This window comes from Anolis sagrei, chromosome 2, assembly GCF_037176765.1.
Source record: "Anolis sagrei isolate rAnoSag1 chromosome 2, rAnoSag1.mat, whole genome shotgun sequence".
NCBI lineage: Eukaryota > Metazoa > Chordata > Lepidosauria > Squamata > Dactyloidae > Anolis > Anolis sagrei.
The window spans coordinates 84963308-84983574 of record NC_090022.1 but is presented as its reverse complement, the minus strand read 5'-3'; the positions used below and the strand labels follow the sequence as shown (position 1 = coordinate 84983574).

Sequence of the window (20267 nt, the reverse complement as noted above, 5' to 3'; positions counted from 1 at the left end):
TGCGGCATGTCTCATTAAGAGCCACATCTACTGGTTTAGCGTGGTGAGATGTGTTCCACACTGGGCAAGCATACACAGCAGCAGAGTAGCAAAGCACAAGGGCCGATGTCTTTAATGTATCTGGTTGTGATCCCCAGGTTGTGCCAGTCAACTTTGTTATGATATTGTTTCTAGCACTCACCTTTTACCTGATATTCACCAAGGCAGATGATAAATTCTATTTCAGGCCAGTATCTGGGAATGGCAAGGGATTTGATTTCCTCCCTAGCCTTACCGGTGCTGTAAGCGAGGCATTGTGTTGTCTTGGCCTCCTTCCCTTCTGCGTCTGGCCACTAGGTGGCGCGCCCTCCCAAGAGGCACACCAAGGCTTGCCTAGAAGCCCGCGGGGCAGAGGGCGACGTGACTCCCGAATTGCCCTTTCCCAAAAGCTTTGGATGCCGGAGGAGAAGGAGGAGGCACAGGACTCGCAGCCAGACAGGAGCTCAGCCGCCGCCTTCAGAGCCCTTGGACAGCGCTACGGAAAAGTTGTACTTCGACGACACGGCAAGGATTCCCGCTGCACGCCCCTCCTTCCTATTCGGGCGACCCATGGACTGCCCTCGCCTTTGATCCAGCAGGTAACTCTCCAGGCACTTTCTCATTCCAAACAATGACAGTCTTTCGAATATAATCCTGTGTGGCAGCCTTGCCTTGCAGTAGTTCTCTGCAAATGTCTTCTTGAGTTCAGTTGGGGCTCCTCCCAGGCAAGTAGAGATCTAGCTCCTACTTGGAGCCCAAGAAGAGGGTCTTAGAACCCTATAGAGTTGGAAGAGACCTCGTGGGCCATCCCCTCCAACCCCATTCAGCCAAGAAGCAGGGAAATCGCATTCAAAGCACCCCCCACAGATGGCTATCCAGCCTCTGCTTAAAAGCCTCCAAAGAAGGAGCCTCCACCACACTCCAGAGCAGAGAGTTCCACTGCTGAACAGCTCTCACAGTTAGGAAGTTCAGGTGGAATCTCCTTTCCTGTGGTTTGAAGCCATTGCTCCGTATTCTAGTCTCCAGGGCAGCTTGCAAACTTTGTGTTTTGTCTGTCTGTTTGTTTGTTTGTTTTGTTAAAAATGTAATACAAATGTCTGGTTGCTCCTGACACGATAAATAAAATAGGGCAGCAGAAACCAAGCTAGCTTCCTCCTTCCTATGACTTCCCCTCACATATTTATACATGGCCCTCATCATGTCTCCTCTCAGCCTTCTCTTCTGCAGGCTAAACATGCCCAGCTCTTTAAGCCGCTCCTCATAGGGCTTGTTTTCCAGACCCTTGATCATTTTAGTCGCCTTCCTCTGGACACATTCCAGCTTGTCAATATCTCTCTTCAACTGTGGTGTCCAGAATTGGACACAATATTCCAGGTGTGGTCTAACCAAGGCAGAATAGAGGGGTAGCATGACTCCCCATGATCTAGACACTATACTCCTGTTGATGCAGGCCAAAGTCCCATTGGCTTTTTTTGCTGCCACATGACATTGTTGGCTCATGTTTAACTTGTTGTCCACGAGGACTCCAAGATCTTTTTCACACGTACTGCTCTCGAGCCAGGCGTTCCCCATTCTGTATCTTTCATTTCCTTTTTTCTGCCTAAGTGGCATATCTTGCATTTGTCCCTGTTGAGCTTCATTTTGCTAGTTTCGGCAAACCGCCCCCTCCTTGTAGGGAGAAGGTAGTCTCCTTCCCAGTAGTTGTGGCACACTGACCTCTTCATCTCTTGGCTTCCCTTTTCTCTCTCTTTAGCTGCCTGCTTTTGAACAGGGACTTGTGGCACTTGCTACTCAGCAATGGGACTGTCTTGGTTTCACTTCTCTTCCCCTTCATGCTCATCCTATTTGGGGTAGAGTGGTGGTGGCTGTTGTTGTTTTGGTGATGAGTGCCCATATAGGGCAATTGCAACCTCCATTGGATTTGACCTGAGATGGAGCCACACCAGGCATGGGCAAACTTGGGCTCTCCAGGTGTTTTGGACTTCAACTCCCACAGGCTGTTAGGAATTGTGGGAGTTGAAGCCCAAAACACCTGGAGGGCCAAGTTTTCCCATGCCTGATCTACACTGCAGAATAAATGCAGTTTGATTTCACTTTAACTACCATGGCTCAGGGACGCAGTGGGTTAAACCGCTGAGCTGCTGAGCTTGTTGACCAAAAGGTCGCAGGTTCAAATCCGGGGAGCGGCATGAGCTTCCGCTGTCAGCCCTAGCTTCTGCCAGCCTAGGAGTTCGAAAACATGCAAATTTGAGTAGATCAATAGGTATAACTCCGATGGAAAGGTAACAGTGCTCTATGCAGTCATGCTGGCCATATAACCTTGGAGGTGTCTACATACAACGCCGGCTCTTCGGCTTAGAAATAGAGATGAGCACTAACCCCCAGAGTCGGACATTACTGGACTTAATGTCAGGGGACAACCTTTACCTTTACCTACCATGGCTCAATGCTGTGGGGTCATGGGAGTTGTACTTGGATGAGGCACCAGCACGCTTTGGCAGAGAAGGCTCAAGACCTTGTAAGACTACAACTCTCAGGATCCCATAACATTGAGTCCTGATGTTTAAAGTTGAATCAAACAGTGATAATTCTGTCATGTAGATGTAGCCATAGTAAGAAACCTATGATGAGATATTTGTGCTTTGAAGTCTTATGGCACCCCTAGGATGAGCCTTTCATGGGGTTTTCTTGGCAAAGTATGTTCAGAAGAGGCTGCCATTGCTTTCCTCTAAGGATGAGGAGATGTGACGTGCCAAGGTCACTCTGGGCTCTTCCACACAACCATATAATCCCAATATCTGCTTTGAACAGGGTTATCTGAGTCCACACTGCCATATATTCCAGTTCAAAGCAGAAAATGTGGATTTTTATTCAGCTTTGTCTTTCCATGGTTGAGCAGGGTTTAAATGCTAGTCTCCTAGTCCAGCAGTCAAACTACAATTCCATGCTGAAATATTTAAACTCTCTTTGAATTTCCAAGATAATGTGGCCAATTTTCTAATGAACAGGTCTCCATGGGATGTATCACATTAGCACTATAACTCCCTAGTTGTATCTTAAGGATTCTTAGGATTTGTACCTAAGTAAGTTTCTTTGATCCATGTATTCTGTATCTACAGTCCATCCATGACTAAGGCCTCTTCCACATAGCTGTATAAAATCCATATTGAACTAGATTATATGGCAGTGTGTTCAAAGCAGAATTGTGGATTATCTACCTTGATATTCCAGGTTATATGGCTGTGTGGAAGGGCCCTTAGATATTGTTTTGAACCCCCAAAAGCAAACCTTGATTTTTCCATTTTATAGAAGGGACACCATTGTAGTATGCTATTATATATAACAGGGCTTTAGCACACATGGGTTTTGGTATCCATGGAAAGGTCCTGGACCAAACCTCAGCCTACTGTACCAAATTACATTATCTAACAAAATTTGAAAAATTTTCTGTTCCTTCTTTGAAAATCCTATTCTTGTTTAATTGTGTGGTACTTACTTTGACAGTAGTTGTTATGCTCCAGAAACTTCATTTTTGTAGCTGCCACAAACTATGTTGAATTGGTTGAGACTCAATGACATAATCGTTGAAAAACTATAGCAAAATATGCTGAAGGATGTCCCACAAAAACAACATTTTTGGAGTTTAATACACCTTTTCCATGTTTTTATGATAGAACCAATTAGGAAATTACATTTATAACCCAGTAACAAAAACTGCATAGTGTTATTGTTGTGTATTTTCAAGTCATTTCTGACTTATGGTGATGCTAAGGTGAAGCCATTGTGGGGTTTACTTGGCAGAATGGGAGTTGGGGTGTTGCCATTGCCTTCCTTTGAGAAAACAGTATCTAGCCCAAGATCACTCAGTGAAGGTCCTTCCAGATTGAGTTATCTGGATCCACACTGCCATATATTCCAGTACAAACAGATAATGTGTGATTTCCTGGGTTGTTGTAGGTTTTTTGGGCTGTATGGTCATGTTCTAGAAACATTCTCCTGACATTTCTCCTGCACCTATGGCAGGTATCCTCAGAGGTTGTGAGGTCTCACAACCGCACAACCTCTGAGGATGCCTGCCATAGATGCAGGGGAAATGTCAGGAGAGAATGCTTCTAGAACATAACCATACAGCCCAAAAACCCTACAACAGCCCAGTGGTTCCGGCCATGAAAGCCTTTGATAATACATTGTGATTTTCTGCCTTGATATTCTTGGATATAGGGCTGTGTGGAAGGGCCCTGAGTTTCCATGGCTAAGCAAACCTTGGTCTCCTGGAGTCTGAGTCCAACACTCAAAGGACTATACCACATTGTCCTTGCTGCTTAAAATGGCCACCAAGGTGCTCCTATTCTGCACCCCTCCCCCCAATTACAACCCCACATTCTCAGGTCTGTGAAGTAGGGTGACCACCCAGAAAAAGAGGGCAAAGTTCCTACACTTTTATTAGCTGCACAGAAGATGAAATCGCCTCTTCTGTCAAATATTATGAGAAATGCAGGAGCATTTCTTTGTGTTTCCATGTGGCCACTCTGCTTTAAAAGCCTTGGCAGACCCATGCTCTTTCTCAAGGTCAAAGCTCCCAAGACAAAGATGTGAAAAAGTGTTCTTTTATCCTGTAAGAACATCTTCCTCCTACACGTTCTGAGTGAGTAAAAGCGTGCCTTTAAAAGCATTCCATTCATTTCAAAAGGAAAAACACTTTGTCATCGTTCCCACAAATTTCTAATGTTTCCATTCAGAGACGAGGTCCTTGGGAGAAGCGTCACAGTTGCATCAGTTCCATTTATAGTGGAGCAGGAGTGTAATTGCTGTGCATTTAAAGACGGGAATATCAGGGTCTCTACTAGATTTGCCTGTGCTCCATTATGAGTGGTTGCAAAGTGGTTAATTCAGGAAGGAGGTTTGGAGAGCTATTCATGTTTGTCAAATCAGACTTCATTCAGTTGATCAGAACTATGCTACAGGTTGAGTATCCTTCATCTGGAAATCTCAAATGCTGCAAAAACTTTCAGAAGGGTGGTTGGAATAGTGACATCTTTGCTTTCTGATGTTTCGATGTAGGTTTCATACAAACAGAATATTACAGATATTGTATTGTCAAAGGCGGTCATGGCCAGAATCACTGGGTTGTTGTGGGTTTGCAGGCTGTATGAACATGTTCCAGAAGCATTCTCTCCTGACGTTTCACCTGCCATAGATGCAGGCGAAACGTCAGTAGAGAATGCTTTTGAAACATGGCCATACAGCCTGGAAAATTCACAATAACCCATTACAAATATTATTTATAAGATAACATCCAGACTATATGGCCATGTTCTAGAGGCATTTCTCCTGACGTTTCGCCTGCATCTATGGCAAGCATCCTCAGAGGGTGAGGTCTGCTGGAGCTGGGAAAAAAGGGGTTTATATATCTGTGGACTGACCAGGGTGAGACAAAAGGCTTTTGTAAGTTGGGCTAGGTGTGAATCTTTTCAACTGACCACCTTGATTAGCATACAATGGGCTGACTGTGCCTGGAGCAAACTCTTAATGAAAGGTGCTTAGATGTCCCTGCCTGTTTTTCTCTCTGCTGTTTTAATTTTAGAATTTTTTAATACTGGTAGCCAGATTTTGTTCATTTTCATGGTTTCTTCCTTTCTGTTGAAATTGTCCACATGTTTGTGGATTTCAATGGCTTCTCTGTGTAGTCTGACATGGTGGTTGTGAGAGTGGTCCAGCATTTTTGTGTTCTCAAATAAAATGCTGTGTCCAGGTTGGTTCATCAGGTGCTCTGCTATGGCTGATTTCTCTGGTTGGAGTAGTCTGCAGTGCCTTTCATGTTCCTGGATTCTTGTTTGGGCGCTGCGTTTGGTGGTCCCTATGTAGACTTGTCCACAGCTGATGAACCAACCTGGACACAGCATTTTATTTGAGAACACAAAAATGCTGGACCACTCTCACAACCACCATGTCAGACTACACAGAGAAGCCATTGAAATCCACAAACATGTGGACAATTTCAACAGAAAGGAAGAAACCATGAAAATGAACAAAATCTGGCTACCAGTATTAAAAAATTCTAAAATTAAAACAGCAGAGAGAAAAACAGGCAGGGACATCTAAGCACCTTTCATTAAGAGTTTGCTCCAGGCACAGTCAGCCCATTGTATGCTAATCAAGGTGGTCAGTTGAAAAGATTCACACCTAGCCCAACTTACAAAAGCCTTTTGTCTCACCCTGGTCAGTCCACAGATATATAAACCCCTTTTTTCCCAGCTCCAGCAGACCTCACCCTCTGAGGATGCTTGCCATAGATGCAGGCAAAACGTCAGGAGAAATGCCTCTAGAACATGGCCATATAGCCCGAAAAAACCCACAAGAACTGAGTGATTCCGGCCATGAAAGCCTTCGACAATACATAACATCCAGACTTTGTGTATAATGTATATATGAAACATAAATGAATTTAATGTTTAGATTAGGGTCTCAATTTCAAGAAATCTCACTACAGTACTGTATACATGTAAATATTCTAAAAAATATATTTTAAAAAAGTCCAAATTCCAAAATTCTCTAGTTCCAAGCAATTCAGAAATGGGATTCTCAACCTATAGTATATTGAGGAACACTCCAGTTGGTTTATCTCCTTCCGTCCTTCCTTCCCTCCTTATATATTTCTGCCAATCTGACTCAAGGAGACTAATAAATCTAGATAATAAGAAAATGTCATTTAATTAAACAAAGCATTTAGCTGAAACACTATTAAAAAAGAAGAGCTTCCTTCTATTAAAGCCACATTTTATACTAAAGGTCAGTCTTTTTTTCTAAAAGAATTTTTGATACCTGCCAGGAAGACAACTGGGGGGAGGTGGAGTGAGCTGGGGGGATTAACTTTGGACTAATCTTCCCCAACATCCATCACTGAGTGTGCATCTTCACTGTAGAATTAATGCAGTTTAACATCACTTTAATGCTATGGAATCCTGAGGTTTGTAGTATGGTAAAGCAGAGCACTCTTTGGCAGAGAAGGTTAAAGACCTTGTAAAACTACAGCTCTCAGGATTCCATCGCATTGAGTCATGGTAATTAAAGCAAACCAAAGTACATTAATTCTCCCAACGTAGATGTAACCAAAGTCTGCATTATTTTAATATCAAGTCAAAACATCTTTATTTGCTCAGGAACAGGAGCCACATCCATTTTAATGGGCTTCTAAGTTTATTTGGTGATTATGCATATGTCTCAGTATTATAGTATTTATATTTCACTGTTGCAATATTATCTTTGTGTGTGTGTATGTGTGTCAGCACACATGCAGTGCTCCCTGTGAATGAAGGAGTGCTTTTTGATATTTGTAAATAATCAATACTTACCTTTTTTGTGAAGGGGGTGGGGTTCTGGGCATTCAGAATAACCCATATTTCATCTCCCCTCCCAATTTTTTTTTTGGGGGGGGGTATGTGCAACTATTAAGCAATGCAACTATTATTCTTTCACCTCATAATAATCAGTTTGAGGGCACAGCCAAGTGGGAAAATGATGCTTCATTCACTGCCCCTTTATAGGGCATGCCACATGGGGGATGTGATGGTTTCCCCACCCATGCCACTGCCCCCTCCCCATCCAGCCTGCCCTCTCTCCCTGGTGCTGTGTGTCTTGACTCAGCTGGGAGCACAAAAGGGGAGTCACACTCTTAGTTCACTTTCCCAGGTGAATGAATGAAGGGTGCGACCATTTTGCAGGGAAAGTCCCATTTTGCCTTCCCCAAAAGCGAGGTTGTGACTAAGCATATGTCTCAGTATTATAGTATCTTTCACTGTTGCAGTATTATCTTTGTGTGAGTGTGCATGCGCGTGTGTGTGTCTATAGTGCGGTGGTGACTATTATGCGAGGAAATGCATATTTAAGCTAGCCTACCTAATTTTGGTAACCTGTGAATATTTTGGTTCCTTGCTACTCGAGCTGAAGATAGATATGTTAGTATGTTCCAGACTATGAAGAAGAAAGGAGACTTCTGGCACCTTTAAGGCAAACCAATTTATTTTAGCATCAATTTTCCAAGTATAAAACAGGAGAAGTGGGTTGCATTCCACACTTGCTGAAATGCATTGGTTATTCTTAAAGATGCTACCTTCTATGTAACATTGTTATATGTATTGTTACAATTAATTTTATAAACCCTTGTTTACACCTATTAACACCCCCCCCCCCCCCACACACACACACACACACATACACACACACAAGAGCAGTGATTTGAACTTTGCTTAGTGGCTTTATAGTTCCCCGCCCTTCTTTGCTCTGTGCCCTGAGGTGGGGCCCATGCAGTGTTGTCTGAGATCAATGATGTTGCATTGCTCTGTTGTATTATGTACTCTTTTATTGTTTGCTTACCCTTTCTGTTCCTATGTAACTCAGGGGTTTGCAGAAAATTATCTTTAAGTGAACATGGAACTAAGATATGAGTTACATGTGCTGCCACTTTCAGGCCGAAGGTGAAGGTATTTCGTAATGTAGAAATGCATCTCAGCAGGCAGGGAGTGTTCTTGTTTTCTTGTGTGTTAAAAACACACACAAGAGAACATTCAGTTAGGAGAAGAATAGTTTTTCTCTTCCTTCTGTTTCTTTATCTACTTCTTTATCTTAAGTGTGATAGCTAGCTCTGACCAGGAATCGTCTCACACTACAGACTAAAAGCTATATGATTCCACTTTAACTGCCATGGTTCCATCCTATGTAATCCTGGCATTAGCAGTTTAGGGAGAGAGAATGAGACCCCTTGTGCACTGCCATATGATCCAGATTATCAAATCAGATAATCCACTTCATCTGTTTTGAACTGGATTATTTGAGTCTACACTATATATAACCCAGTTCAAAGATAATCTGGATTTTACATGTCAGTGCAAAATGGGCCTGAAAATTCTCAGCTGGACTGCAAACCCTAGGATTTGATGCAATTAATATGGACACATATTGCTTCTGGTACCTAGCATTCACACATAAAACAGGGGTGCATTTGCACCAAATAATTAATGCAATTTGACACCACTTTAACTGCCATGGTTCAATGTTATGTTGAGAGTTGTAGCTTAGTGAAGCACCAGAAATTTTTGGCAGAGAAAGCTAAAGACCTTGTAAAAGATGCATTAAAAAATCACATGAACTCAAACTACATCTCTTTCTTCCTGGCTGCTGAAAGTATTACTATAAGCAAGAGACCGAGTTTAATTGTACAGCAGGTCCTTGGTATCCCACAGGCTCCCATGAATACCAAAATCTATGGGTGCTCAAGTCACACTATATATAATAACATAATAAAATGTTGTCCCTTATATAAAATGACAAAATCAAGATTTGCTTTTTGAATTTTTAAAAATGATTTTCAAGCCATTGAATCAGAGGATACAAAATTTGTGGATACTGGCTGTATCCACACATTGGATACTTTAGTTGGTGTGCAAATTGCATTTACACACCAACTAAAGTATTTCCAGATTTGGGGGAAATCACAACCTTACAAATTTAGCTGATACTATTGTTAGGAAAGAACCTTTTAAAAATGTACAGTGGGGGCAACAAACCTGGGGCTCTGAAAACACTTTATACATTTTAGATGAAGAAGTCGGCTATAGTTCACAAAAGCTCATACTGCAATTTTTTTTGTAAGTCTCTAAAGTGGTACAAGACTCCTCTATTCTGTTGTTGTTGTTGCTGCTGCTGCTGCAGATTAACACAGCTGTCAAAGTAATTTTCTGAGCGGAAACTCCCAAAATCCCACTAACCAACTAGCCACAGAGAATTATAGTGCAAGAAAGTATTTTTCCCAATCTCTGCAACTCTGCAGTTGGATTTCAAGACAAATCACTGCCCCTAAATTCTCTCCAAAGTATGTGCCTCCTAACCTTTTCACTTCATTAAATAGTGATGATTGAAAGCACAGAGGCCTGTAGGATGTTATTGTTTTCTTTGCTGTCTGCAGGCAAGATGATTTAAAGGCAGAGGTCCCTCTGCTCAATGATGGTCTTGAATGGATTTGCACACCACTGGCAAGCAGCCTGTGTTTTAACAAGCAAGCCCTTGAAGGCGTTAAGATGGGCGTAGCCTCGCTTTCAATCTGCACACAGGCTCTTTGAGGTAATGCTATCTCCCATCTCTGGGGCCTTCAAGAGAATTGACTCCAGCTTAACCTGTTCTCTGCTGACGTCAAAAGTGACCGTGGGCAAACTTAGTGGGGGATGCCGTTGCAAAATGGTAGAGCCAAGGCATCATCAGGCTGTTCAGAGTTAAGCAGAAATCAGATCTCTTCTGCAATAGCCATTCATACCACCACAAGGTTATCTTGTGATAGGAGGTGCAGAGGGCAAATTAGTACAAGCTGTGTCTCAGTATTGTTTACTTCATTTCTATCACGTAGTTCCTGTGAGTTCGGAGCAGCCCTTCTGCCTCCCAGAACCCCTATCTATATAAATAAAAATGTAATGTTTGTTTGTGGGATTAACATAACTCAAAAACCACTGGATGAATTGACACCAGATTTGGACACAATATAGCTATCAGGCCAATGAGTGACCATCACTCATAAAAACACTGCAAAACATAGTAGAAGAGGCTTAAAGCCCAAAAAATAAAAATATATTACAACGCATGCACAAAACCACATATATACACAAACCCACATATATACATGTACACAAATATATACATAAACATGTATGCATATATACACACACAAACACATATACACAGACTGGGCCACAGCAACGCATGGCAGGGGACGGCTAGTCTATATAAATAAAAATGTAATGTTCATTTGTGGGATTAACATAACTCAAAAACCACTAGCCGAATTGACACCAAATTTGGACAGAATACACCTATCAGGCCAACAAGTGACCATTACTCATAAAAACACTGAAAAACACAGCGTAAGAGACTTAAAAAGCCAATCAATAAATACATTACAACACATGCCCAAAACCACATATATACACATATACACAAATATATAGACACATACACACATATATACACACAAAAAACACATATACACAGACTGGGCCACAGCAACATGTGGCAGGGGACGGCTAGTGGATTCATAAAAGATCAAAGAGTGGGGATTTGCTCAAAGCTACCCAGTGAAATTTATAACTAAGAAAAAGTTTAAATTTTGATAATTCCCAAATCCAGAAGTGATATTAAAACCCAAGGATCATGTGTGTGTGGCCCTCTGAATGTTCTTAAGTTGCATCTCCATCATAGAATCAGAGAGCTGGAAAGGATTACAAGCATCATTTGATTCAACCCCTCAGCTATGCAGAAAAACACAACTATTAACTGTCTTCCAACCTCTGCTGAAAGACCTCCAAAGCAGGCAAGACCTACACCTGCCGAGGCAATCTGTTCCATCATCTTGAGTCAACACAGCCAATGTGGAAGGATAAAGTTGATCTACCTAGTAGAACAGGAGTGCATCCCAACAGATGTTGAGCCTTGGTCAACCTAACCAGTGATGAAACAAGCTTAGATTTACAGATCAGCATCTGAAAGGCTGTAGAGCACTGTATCTACCAATACATTAGCCCTAAATTATGACTGCTTCATGTGGTAGAGCGCCGAGAGTGATTTTGTGTGTGTGTGTGTGTGTGTGTGTGTCAGGAGCTACTTGAGAAGCTGCAAGTCCTGATGTGAGAGAATTGGCTGTCTGCAGAGATGTTGCCTAGGGATGCCTGGATGTTTGATGTCTTACCATCCTGTGGGAGGCTTCCCTGAGAGTAATGAATTATACTAACCCATATCCCAGGGGAAGACTCCAGTTCCTATTGAATCTCCTCTCTGTATTTTGCAGTTTGGAAGATATACCTGTCCTTTATGTTAAATTGTAGTGGTTGCTGCTAAGAGACAGTGGGAACTATAGTCCTTCTGGAAAGCCACATGATTCACTGACTCAACCTGAATATGCTGAACCATGTTCAACTGCTCTTCTTTTTTGTAGTGAAGGAACCAAGCCTTCTTATTTCCATGTTATTTCTGCCACTAGTACTGACTTTTCTCTTACAGAATGAGTGCACAGAAACTCATTGACTTTATTAACTGAGGCATACCTAACTTAGTCTGTTGTAAGTTCATGTGGTCTAGATATAGATCAAGAGGAGATACACAGCAGTGGGAGACGTGATCCTCAAAAATCACCACCCACTTCCCTCCTGAATACACATGCATACATAGGAATAAAAGGGGAGATGTTAGGTGGATTCTGTTGATTTATGTGTGTGATGAATGGAGATTAAGGCATCTTAGGCTGAAGCCCTATGTACACTTATCTTAGTGTGAGTCAAAATGAATTGCTGATTCATATTTAGGGATGCGCTGTGAGTAAAACAAGTTTGTTTCCTGAAATTGCTCATACAATGAGAGAATACCTTGTGAGTCAGTGAGTTCAGAGCACTCATGAAGCACTTGTCATTGTAAGGAATAACCACATTTCATTTAGAGCAAATAAGATTTTAGATTACTGCTTGGCAGGAAGTTCTGTCCAAATAATGGCAGGACTAATGCATTTTTCTGCAAACTGAACCCAGAAGACATTTCCTGTCCTATTTGTTGAATCTCTGTGACACTGGATGCATAATATTTAACTTCAGCAGGAGTTTTGCCGGGGGTACTTCTACTAAAACGTGCCTTAGCCTGTCTGTGGCATGGGAAGAGTTTATTCCATGTAATATGCTGACGTGGAAAGCTGCAAAATAGCATCTGCTGAGAAATTTGAATCCCAAATTAAACAGGTTTTCCTGCACTCCCAGAAGTCTTCTTAAATGACCTCACCACACTAGAGAATGAATCCACTTTAAATCCGGTTTGTGCCTCCTGCAGAATTCTGAGGTTTGTAGATTAGGGAGGGGTCCAGAATTCTGCAAGAGGCAGAAACCGGATTTAAAGTAGATTCATTCTCTAGTGTGATAAAGTGTGCATGCCTCTACGTTGTAGAATTAATGCACTTTGACAACACTTTAACTGCCGTGGCTTAGTTCTATGGGGATTTGAATTTTGCAAGGTGTTTGCCCTTGTCACAGGTACATCACCAAATTAAAAACCACAGGATACTCTGCATTGAGTGGATTCATTCTCTAGTGTGATGAGGTCTTTAATCAATTATGTCCATAGCAGATGTATTGTGAATTTATTTCCACACCCCTGATCTTATTAAAATGTTACTGTTTCACTGCTAGAGATGTTCAAAACTAACAGTACAGTGCCCTTTAAAATGATTTTATAGTATTTAAATATTCAGATCCAGAACTTGGAAAAGTTACTTGTTATAGACCTCGATTCCTAGATTTATCTAACTGGTGATGCTGGTGGCTGTGGAGGATTCTAGGAGTTGTAGTCCCAGGAGAAAATTTTCTCAGCTCTGTCCTCCCTCTGTATGTGTGCTTTAAAATTGAATTTGAATGCATGAATAGGACATAGGAGATTTACATATTTAATGAACTGATCAAAGGAAATGCTGGGTGGGATATGCAGGAAGGAAAATGAGAAAGTGAGGGGGAAAAAGTGTGTCTTCAACTGCAAGAACAAGCCACAGCTGTATTCAGTGGTTTATGATGCATGCTGCAGATGACAACAGCAAACAGATAAATAATTACATTGCTTTTCTTTTTCCCCCTGAACTACAGGCCATAGCCAAGTTATGAACAAGATAGGTTCTATAAGTTTATTCTTAAGTTGAATGTGTATGTAAGTTGGAACAGGTACAGTTTTTAAGTGTAACTCCAGATAGATAGATAGATAGATAGATAGATAGATAGATGAAGGATGAGCTCCTCTGTGATGTTTGTTTTAAAGGATGAGCCAAGGGATAATCTTTGGCATAATTTAATCCTGTCTATCAACAAAGGGGTGACCTAAACCTTATTTTGATATCCTGCTGGCATATCAGATCATGAAACTGTGAAAATAACAGGATAGTTGGTTCCGGCTCTCATGGAGAAATAATAAATGGATGGCTCGTTGATGAGAGCATACCCAGCTGGAAAGGGATGAAAGAAAACAGCTCATTGTTATTGGGTGGGATGGGGAAAAGGCCACAGAGCAGAATATGTAAAGTGTATTTACCTGGCAAGGGCTGGTGTACTGCTGGTGTCATCTGATGCGTCATTACTTTACAAGGTATTAATTTCATGACTCAGGTAGTCATCATTAAGTATAGTCAGATTGCCTCTAGGCTTCTGAATCTAGGTGGAAGATGCCACAACATTACATTTGCGTCAGTGACTACTGTAGTTAAAATATACAAAAGAGACAGGGCATGTGATTTGAAATTCTGGCAATACTGCGATTCCTTGAAATATACCTGCTAGATGAAAAAAAAACAACAGATGCCCCATTGCCTGTGGGCAGCAAACCATTGAACATGGCTTCCTACCAAAGTCCATTCAGTCTGTTTCTGCAATAAATGCAATAACACCATAAAGTGTATCCTGTCATTGTACACAGCTGTTGAGAGAGAGACAAGCCAAGTTGTGGCTAGCAGAAGACAAATAGCATATTGTTAAAAGCTCTTATAGTCAATTCTTAGAAGCATGTTGGCATAGAAAAGTTTTCATTTGTCAAAGATGAATAGGAAGGAGTGAGCTGTTGTAGTGTCTAGTAGGAGGGAATTCCAAAGGCTGGGAGAAGTCACAAAGCTATCTCACATGTTCCCATCAGATATACTGGTAAAGAGAGAAGTCCCCTACAGGTGAGGATCTTAAGAGCTTGCACAGGCTCATATAAGAAGAGATATTTCATTTATAGTGGATGCTTGGTATCTCCTGGGATTTGGTTCCAGAACCCAATGGATACCAAAAATCTGTGGATGCTCAAGTCCTATTATCTGCAGTAATATAGTAAAATGGCATCAGTTACATAAAATGGACAAATCAAGCATTACTTTTTGGAATTTTGGGGTTAGGAAAGGGGATTTTTTTTCCCAAAATGGATGAATTGATGGATCCAGAATACGGACTGTATATGGCATATTTCCTCAGTGCTTCTGGTTTGGTTTACAAAACAATAAAAAGGCAAAATAATGATAAAATAAAAATCCAAATATAATGAATCACAGCATCTATAAGAAGACTGGAGAAATAAAAGTATTTTGTACAGCATTAAAAATACATTAATTGTACTATTAGATAATCATGTTTTATTTTACAGCCTATGATATGCACGAACAATCTGGACATTAAATTAAAGGGCATGTTGCACCCTTACGTATTAAAACATTAGCTCTAGAAATTTCCTCTCATCTACTAAATCAGTAACTGAAGTGCAAGTGTGTGTTTTTTCTTACTCATACTGTACAACAATAGTGCAATTACAGTAATAACCACATACAATAAGTGCAAATGAGCACTCAGCATTTTACATCATTTTATCAGAGTACATTTAGTTCTTGCTAAAGCTCTCCTGTCTTCCAAGTTTTTAAAAATAAAATAAAATACAGAGTTGTGCAGCCATGCAGCTTAAGATATTGTACTGAGAGTCTGTGTCGGTTGCTAAGAACTGCCTTCTAACCAGCATTGATCCTCTCATGCAGACTTCTAAATGTTGATCGTATTGTAGTACTTTAGCCTTATACAACAAGTTATCACCTTTGCAGAAGAAATACTTCTGTGCTTTTCTGTGAAAGCACAGTGGTCTTGAATGAAGAACATCTATTATGCATACCTTTGTCCAAAGCTAGGCAAAGAAACTTTCAGCTTGAAGTGATGGAGAAGATGGTAGCCACTTTCACATGTAAAGAAACAAAACAGACTGGAAACTGAACCCTGCCCGAACATGGGTGAAAAAAATAACACTGTATTCTACATTTTGTACAAATAGTCCACTGTGTTGGTTAGGTGAGGAAGGTGATAGCTTGACTAAAACCATCAGTTCACCATATAGGTATTAGAACCGGAGTTTCCAACATGTTTATCCAACATACTAGACATCGCAGCAAGCCATACTGCAATGAATGACACCAATTTTTGTGTGGCAAATAATGTTCACAGAAGTGATCTGTCCCATTGAAGCCACATAGAAATGCTGTGCTGTGATCATTCAGATGACAATTCTAGCCATGAGTATGTGGAACTTGCTTCTCAGCAATCCCATCTAGGATTGCTTTACCCTACCTAATTCTTGGAATTTGGACTTAAATTAAAGCCAGGATAAAAATGTTCTATGTGGCTTAAAATGAGCTGCAAGTTATTCTGTTTCTGCGGTGGGAAAAGGAAACATTTTTGTGACAATTATAATTGGGATTGTGTTTGCTCAGGGTCCTATTAAATTAAAATGTTCCTCCTTTTTTCCCTTTCAGACAGAAGAGGAGGAATAAAAACGATGGATGCCGTTGCACCCACACAACTGCCGCTTCCGAAGCACATTTTGGATGTATGGGTTATTGTCCTGATCATCCTGGCCACCATCATTGTCATGACATCCCTTCTGTTGTGTCCAGCAACAGCCGTGATCATTTACAGAGTCCGGACACACCCGATACAAAATGGAGCTGTGTGAAACTGGCCATCTCCTGTCAGTGTTTGGCTTTCCATTTGTGAAACATGAGCTTCAGATATAATATGGGCATTGATCAATGTCTCTGGCTGTCTTCAGTGTTAAGCACAGATTAGAAATATGTGTTAGCATGCATAAGGAAGCAGGATTTGGACCCATGAGATGGGACACCTCCAGGTCACAAGTAAGCTTCTAATTAAGACTGTCACCCTATAGCACTAAACCAAGGATTTAATCCATCTGTTATGGAATCAACTCACCTGACATCTGACTCCAGATTGCTCCTATTGATATGTATCTGCTGGGATTGTGTGCCTTGAAGTCATTTCAGACTTATGACAATTCTACAGCAACCCTGACATGAGTTTTGGGGGGCTGAGAGGATGTGATTTTCTCAAGATGGTGAAGGATTTCTATGGCCAAGCAGGAAATCAAACCCTGGTCTCCAGAATCATAGTTGAACGCTCAAACCGCTACACCATGCTGGCTCTGGTTTACATGTGAACTTCAATCAAAATAGGATTCTGAGGAATGTGACTCCTCATGTCTACTGAGCAAAATTTTCCTGAGGACTATGGCTATGGCAGAACAAGAGGCCCGGAAAAGAAACAATAGTGTCTTACAACAAAAGCTCTTTAAAATGTTTCCAGATGTGGTTGCCATGTGAGCAAGCTGCTTTGTCTGTTCCAAATAAATGGCTAACTTCTTTCCACAAGACTCAATGGAGGGAAGAGCATTGATTGTACTTTCTTAGAATATTTGGCTGTTCTTTCCCAAGTTTTGCTTGCATAAATAACTAAATAGCTACAAAGGAAATACGAAGGAGAATTGAGATGAGCTGATAAGCACTCATACGCAAACATAATTGTGGTATATAGCTGTGGATAATGTATGTCTCACAAAATATTTGATTCTTCTTTTTAATAAGCCTACAGAATTGCAGTACAAAAACAAAGGGAAGTGAGATTCAGTGAGATTAATTTTACTGACAAGGTCTTGTTTACAATGTGGCAATGATGAAAGAGAAAGAGAAAGAAGACCACATTGTAGATGGAATGATTCAATAAAGGAAGCCACAAGAGCATTGCCGTTGGTGACCAAGCTCTTATTTATAGCATTGTCAAAAGTTGATGGCAAATCAGGACAAAAATAAGAATGCAGCTAGCTTGAGAACAGGGATGGACAACTTCCAAGGTCGGGGGCAGATTTGTATAGCACCCAGAGTGGAAGGAAGCAAAAGTCAACATGGCCAGAGGTCTACTTGGTTTTTGAAAAATTCACATTGAACACTGCATAGAGTGTATGAATAACCTATTTAAAAGGTGAATTGTCCATGAAGCTTCCAGGGGAGGTAATTCATCTTGCCCCTACCATTAAAAGAGAAATCTTGAGGGATCAATGGCCAAAAAAAGTCCTGGGGGAGGCACACATATTCCTAAGCCACACTTTGCCTATCTCTGATCTAGCAGTACTGTATCCAGACTGAAAAGACCCATCCTTATTGTATCCACTAAGCCACTAGGAAATTTGTTGCATAAGGATAGCTAATATCTGTAAACAGAGATGAGAAGATGTGATGTACAGGACGTTGTCGGACTTCTTATCCTTGCAACTGTGTCTGATAAGTTGCATCTCAACAGCATACAGAGTGTTGTATGTTTCTTCATCCTGTTCTACAGTCTTCAACCACCCTGCTGGATCCAAGAGCCACGGCCAGAAATGCCCCTCAAAGCCAAATGTTAGGAGATGCTGATCCTTCTTAGTTCTGCTGGAGTGCTGTCCACAAGTATAAATATGTGTATGTGTTTCTAAACATTATAAAATATATACCAGCCTGTGAAACTATCCATAAGGTAGGAGAGGGAAATTGTGTACACATCAAAGGATAGTGAATGGATTTGCAGTGAATTTATCAGCAGACGGTATCTCTTGTTAAACTATACTATTGTATGAACCCACATAATAAACAAGGTTTTATTGCACAACTTATGCTTTTAGTCATTATTACATTAACCATATTTGCTTTTCTGTTCACAATGACTACTCAGTTTTCATTCCTGCTGGAATCTGAGCACTCAGGAAGGAAACCGAGTTCATAATGCAGCTCAGACTTTTTGTTTTAAGTATCGTGGTGTTGATGTGTGCCACGGTTTTGGGGGGTTGAGAGTGTATGACTTGCTCAGGGTCACCCACTTGATTGTTGTGGCTGAGTAGGAATTTGAACCCTGGTCTCCAGAGTCACAGTCAGGTGCTTAAACCACTATACCAACACTGTCCCTCCGTGGTAAGCATTCCCAACCCAAATATTACAAAATGGCCCCTTTTAAAATGGATAGTAAAAGGTAAATATTTCCCTTTAATTTCTAAGCTGAAGAGCCGGTGTTGTCTGTAGACACCTCCAAGGTCATGTGGCTGGCATGACTACATGGAGCGCTGTTACCTTCCGCTGAAGTGGTAATGATTGATCTACTCACATTTGCATGTTTTCGAACGCCTAGGTTGGCAGAAGCTAGGCCTAACAGTGGGAACTCACCCCGTCCCATGGATTTAAATAATCAACCTTCTGGTCAGAAAGTACTGCAGCCTATAAGTTTAACCTGCTGTGCCACCATTGCCCCCCCCCCATTTAAAATGGATGCCCCCAGATTTTCTGTTTCCACCTTCTGTACTTTTGCTCTTCCTCTTGGAGAACAGGGAAATCATGAAAGGAATGATCTCTAAAAAAAGCATTCCTTTCACTTAAAAATAACAAAAATGGCAAGATATACTCATACCATTTAGAGCTCTTTATTTTCACAAAGAAAATAATATTACCAGAGAGAAATCAATTTCTAAATCAGAGATGGGGCTTATAAATAAAGAACTGATTTCAAAAAACATATTTTATGAGGAAAATGTATTTACCCAAAGGAGGTAAGAGGATCAAGATCAAATCCCACCAACTTTAGAATATTTAAACCAATCTATGGTATGTTAATTGTATGTTTTCTTCTGTGAAGTTGAAACAGGATGAGGTTTAGATTCTGAACTTGCCACAAACCACATCATTGTCATATGCACATATTGAGCCATTTTCTCATAAGGTTTGGGTATCAATCAGATGTAGGATGATGGAAAAACAGGGCTGTCTTAAATTATGAGTGACATCTACAGCTGTTTTCATTGTTTGTGTCCTGTTTTCTGTAAATTGAAGGGTAGGGAAAGAGAGTAGATAAGAGAATGTGTAATTTGGTGGTGTTTGCTCAGGGACATACCATAGCAGTTTCTTTGCATGGTTAAATTGTGTTTTATTTTGTTTTGATTTTTAAGTGGTTGCCTCAAATACAGTTTTTTTTCACTTGGAAATACATTTTCTTTGTTTCAGATATAGAGCTTTGGGCTCCTGCTTCCTACTAGGCTGAAACCATTCTTGGTTGATAATGCCATTATGCATGAATTTGAAAGCTCTGAATCATTGCTCTGAGAAAAAGACCCGGTTCTTCAATAAGGAAGTACATTCTGTTGCACAACAAGGTTTAAATATAAAGCCTATGGGACTGATTTTGAACAGATCCTGTTTACAGAGTGTAAACATATGGAATCCAGGGCTTTGTAGTTTGGTCAGAGGCACCAGAGGATCTTCTAAATGTTCCTCCATAAACCACAAATCCCAGGACCCCAAAGGATGGAGATATGGCAGCTAAAGTGGAATAATGTAGCATGCATTGGTCCCAGAACTGCCACTGCGC

General features: G+C 40.9%; 1 protein-coding gene across 1 annotated transcript; it reads left to right on the top strand.

Moving 5' to 3' along the window:
- Positions 1–348: 348 nt before the first annotated feature.
- SMIM3 (small integral membrane protein 3) lies at positions 349–18524 on the top strand. The gene is made up of 2 exons (XM_060765458.2): positions 349–617; positions 16343–18524. Exon 2 carries the CDS (start codon positions 16366–16368, stop codon positions 16540–16542), a length of 177 nt encoding a protein of 58 aa, XP_060621441.2. The 5' UTR covers positions 349–617; positions 16343–16365; the 3' UTR covers positions 16543–18524.
- The last annotated feature ends 1743 nt before the right edge of the window (positions 18525–20267 follow it).

Coding starts and splice junctions, on each gene's coding strand:
- SMIM3 (XM_060765458.2), top strand. CDS start 16,366: ATGGATGCCGTTGCACCCACACAACTGCCGCTTCCGAAGCACATTTTG.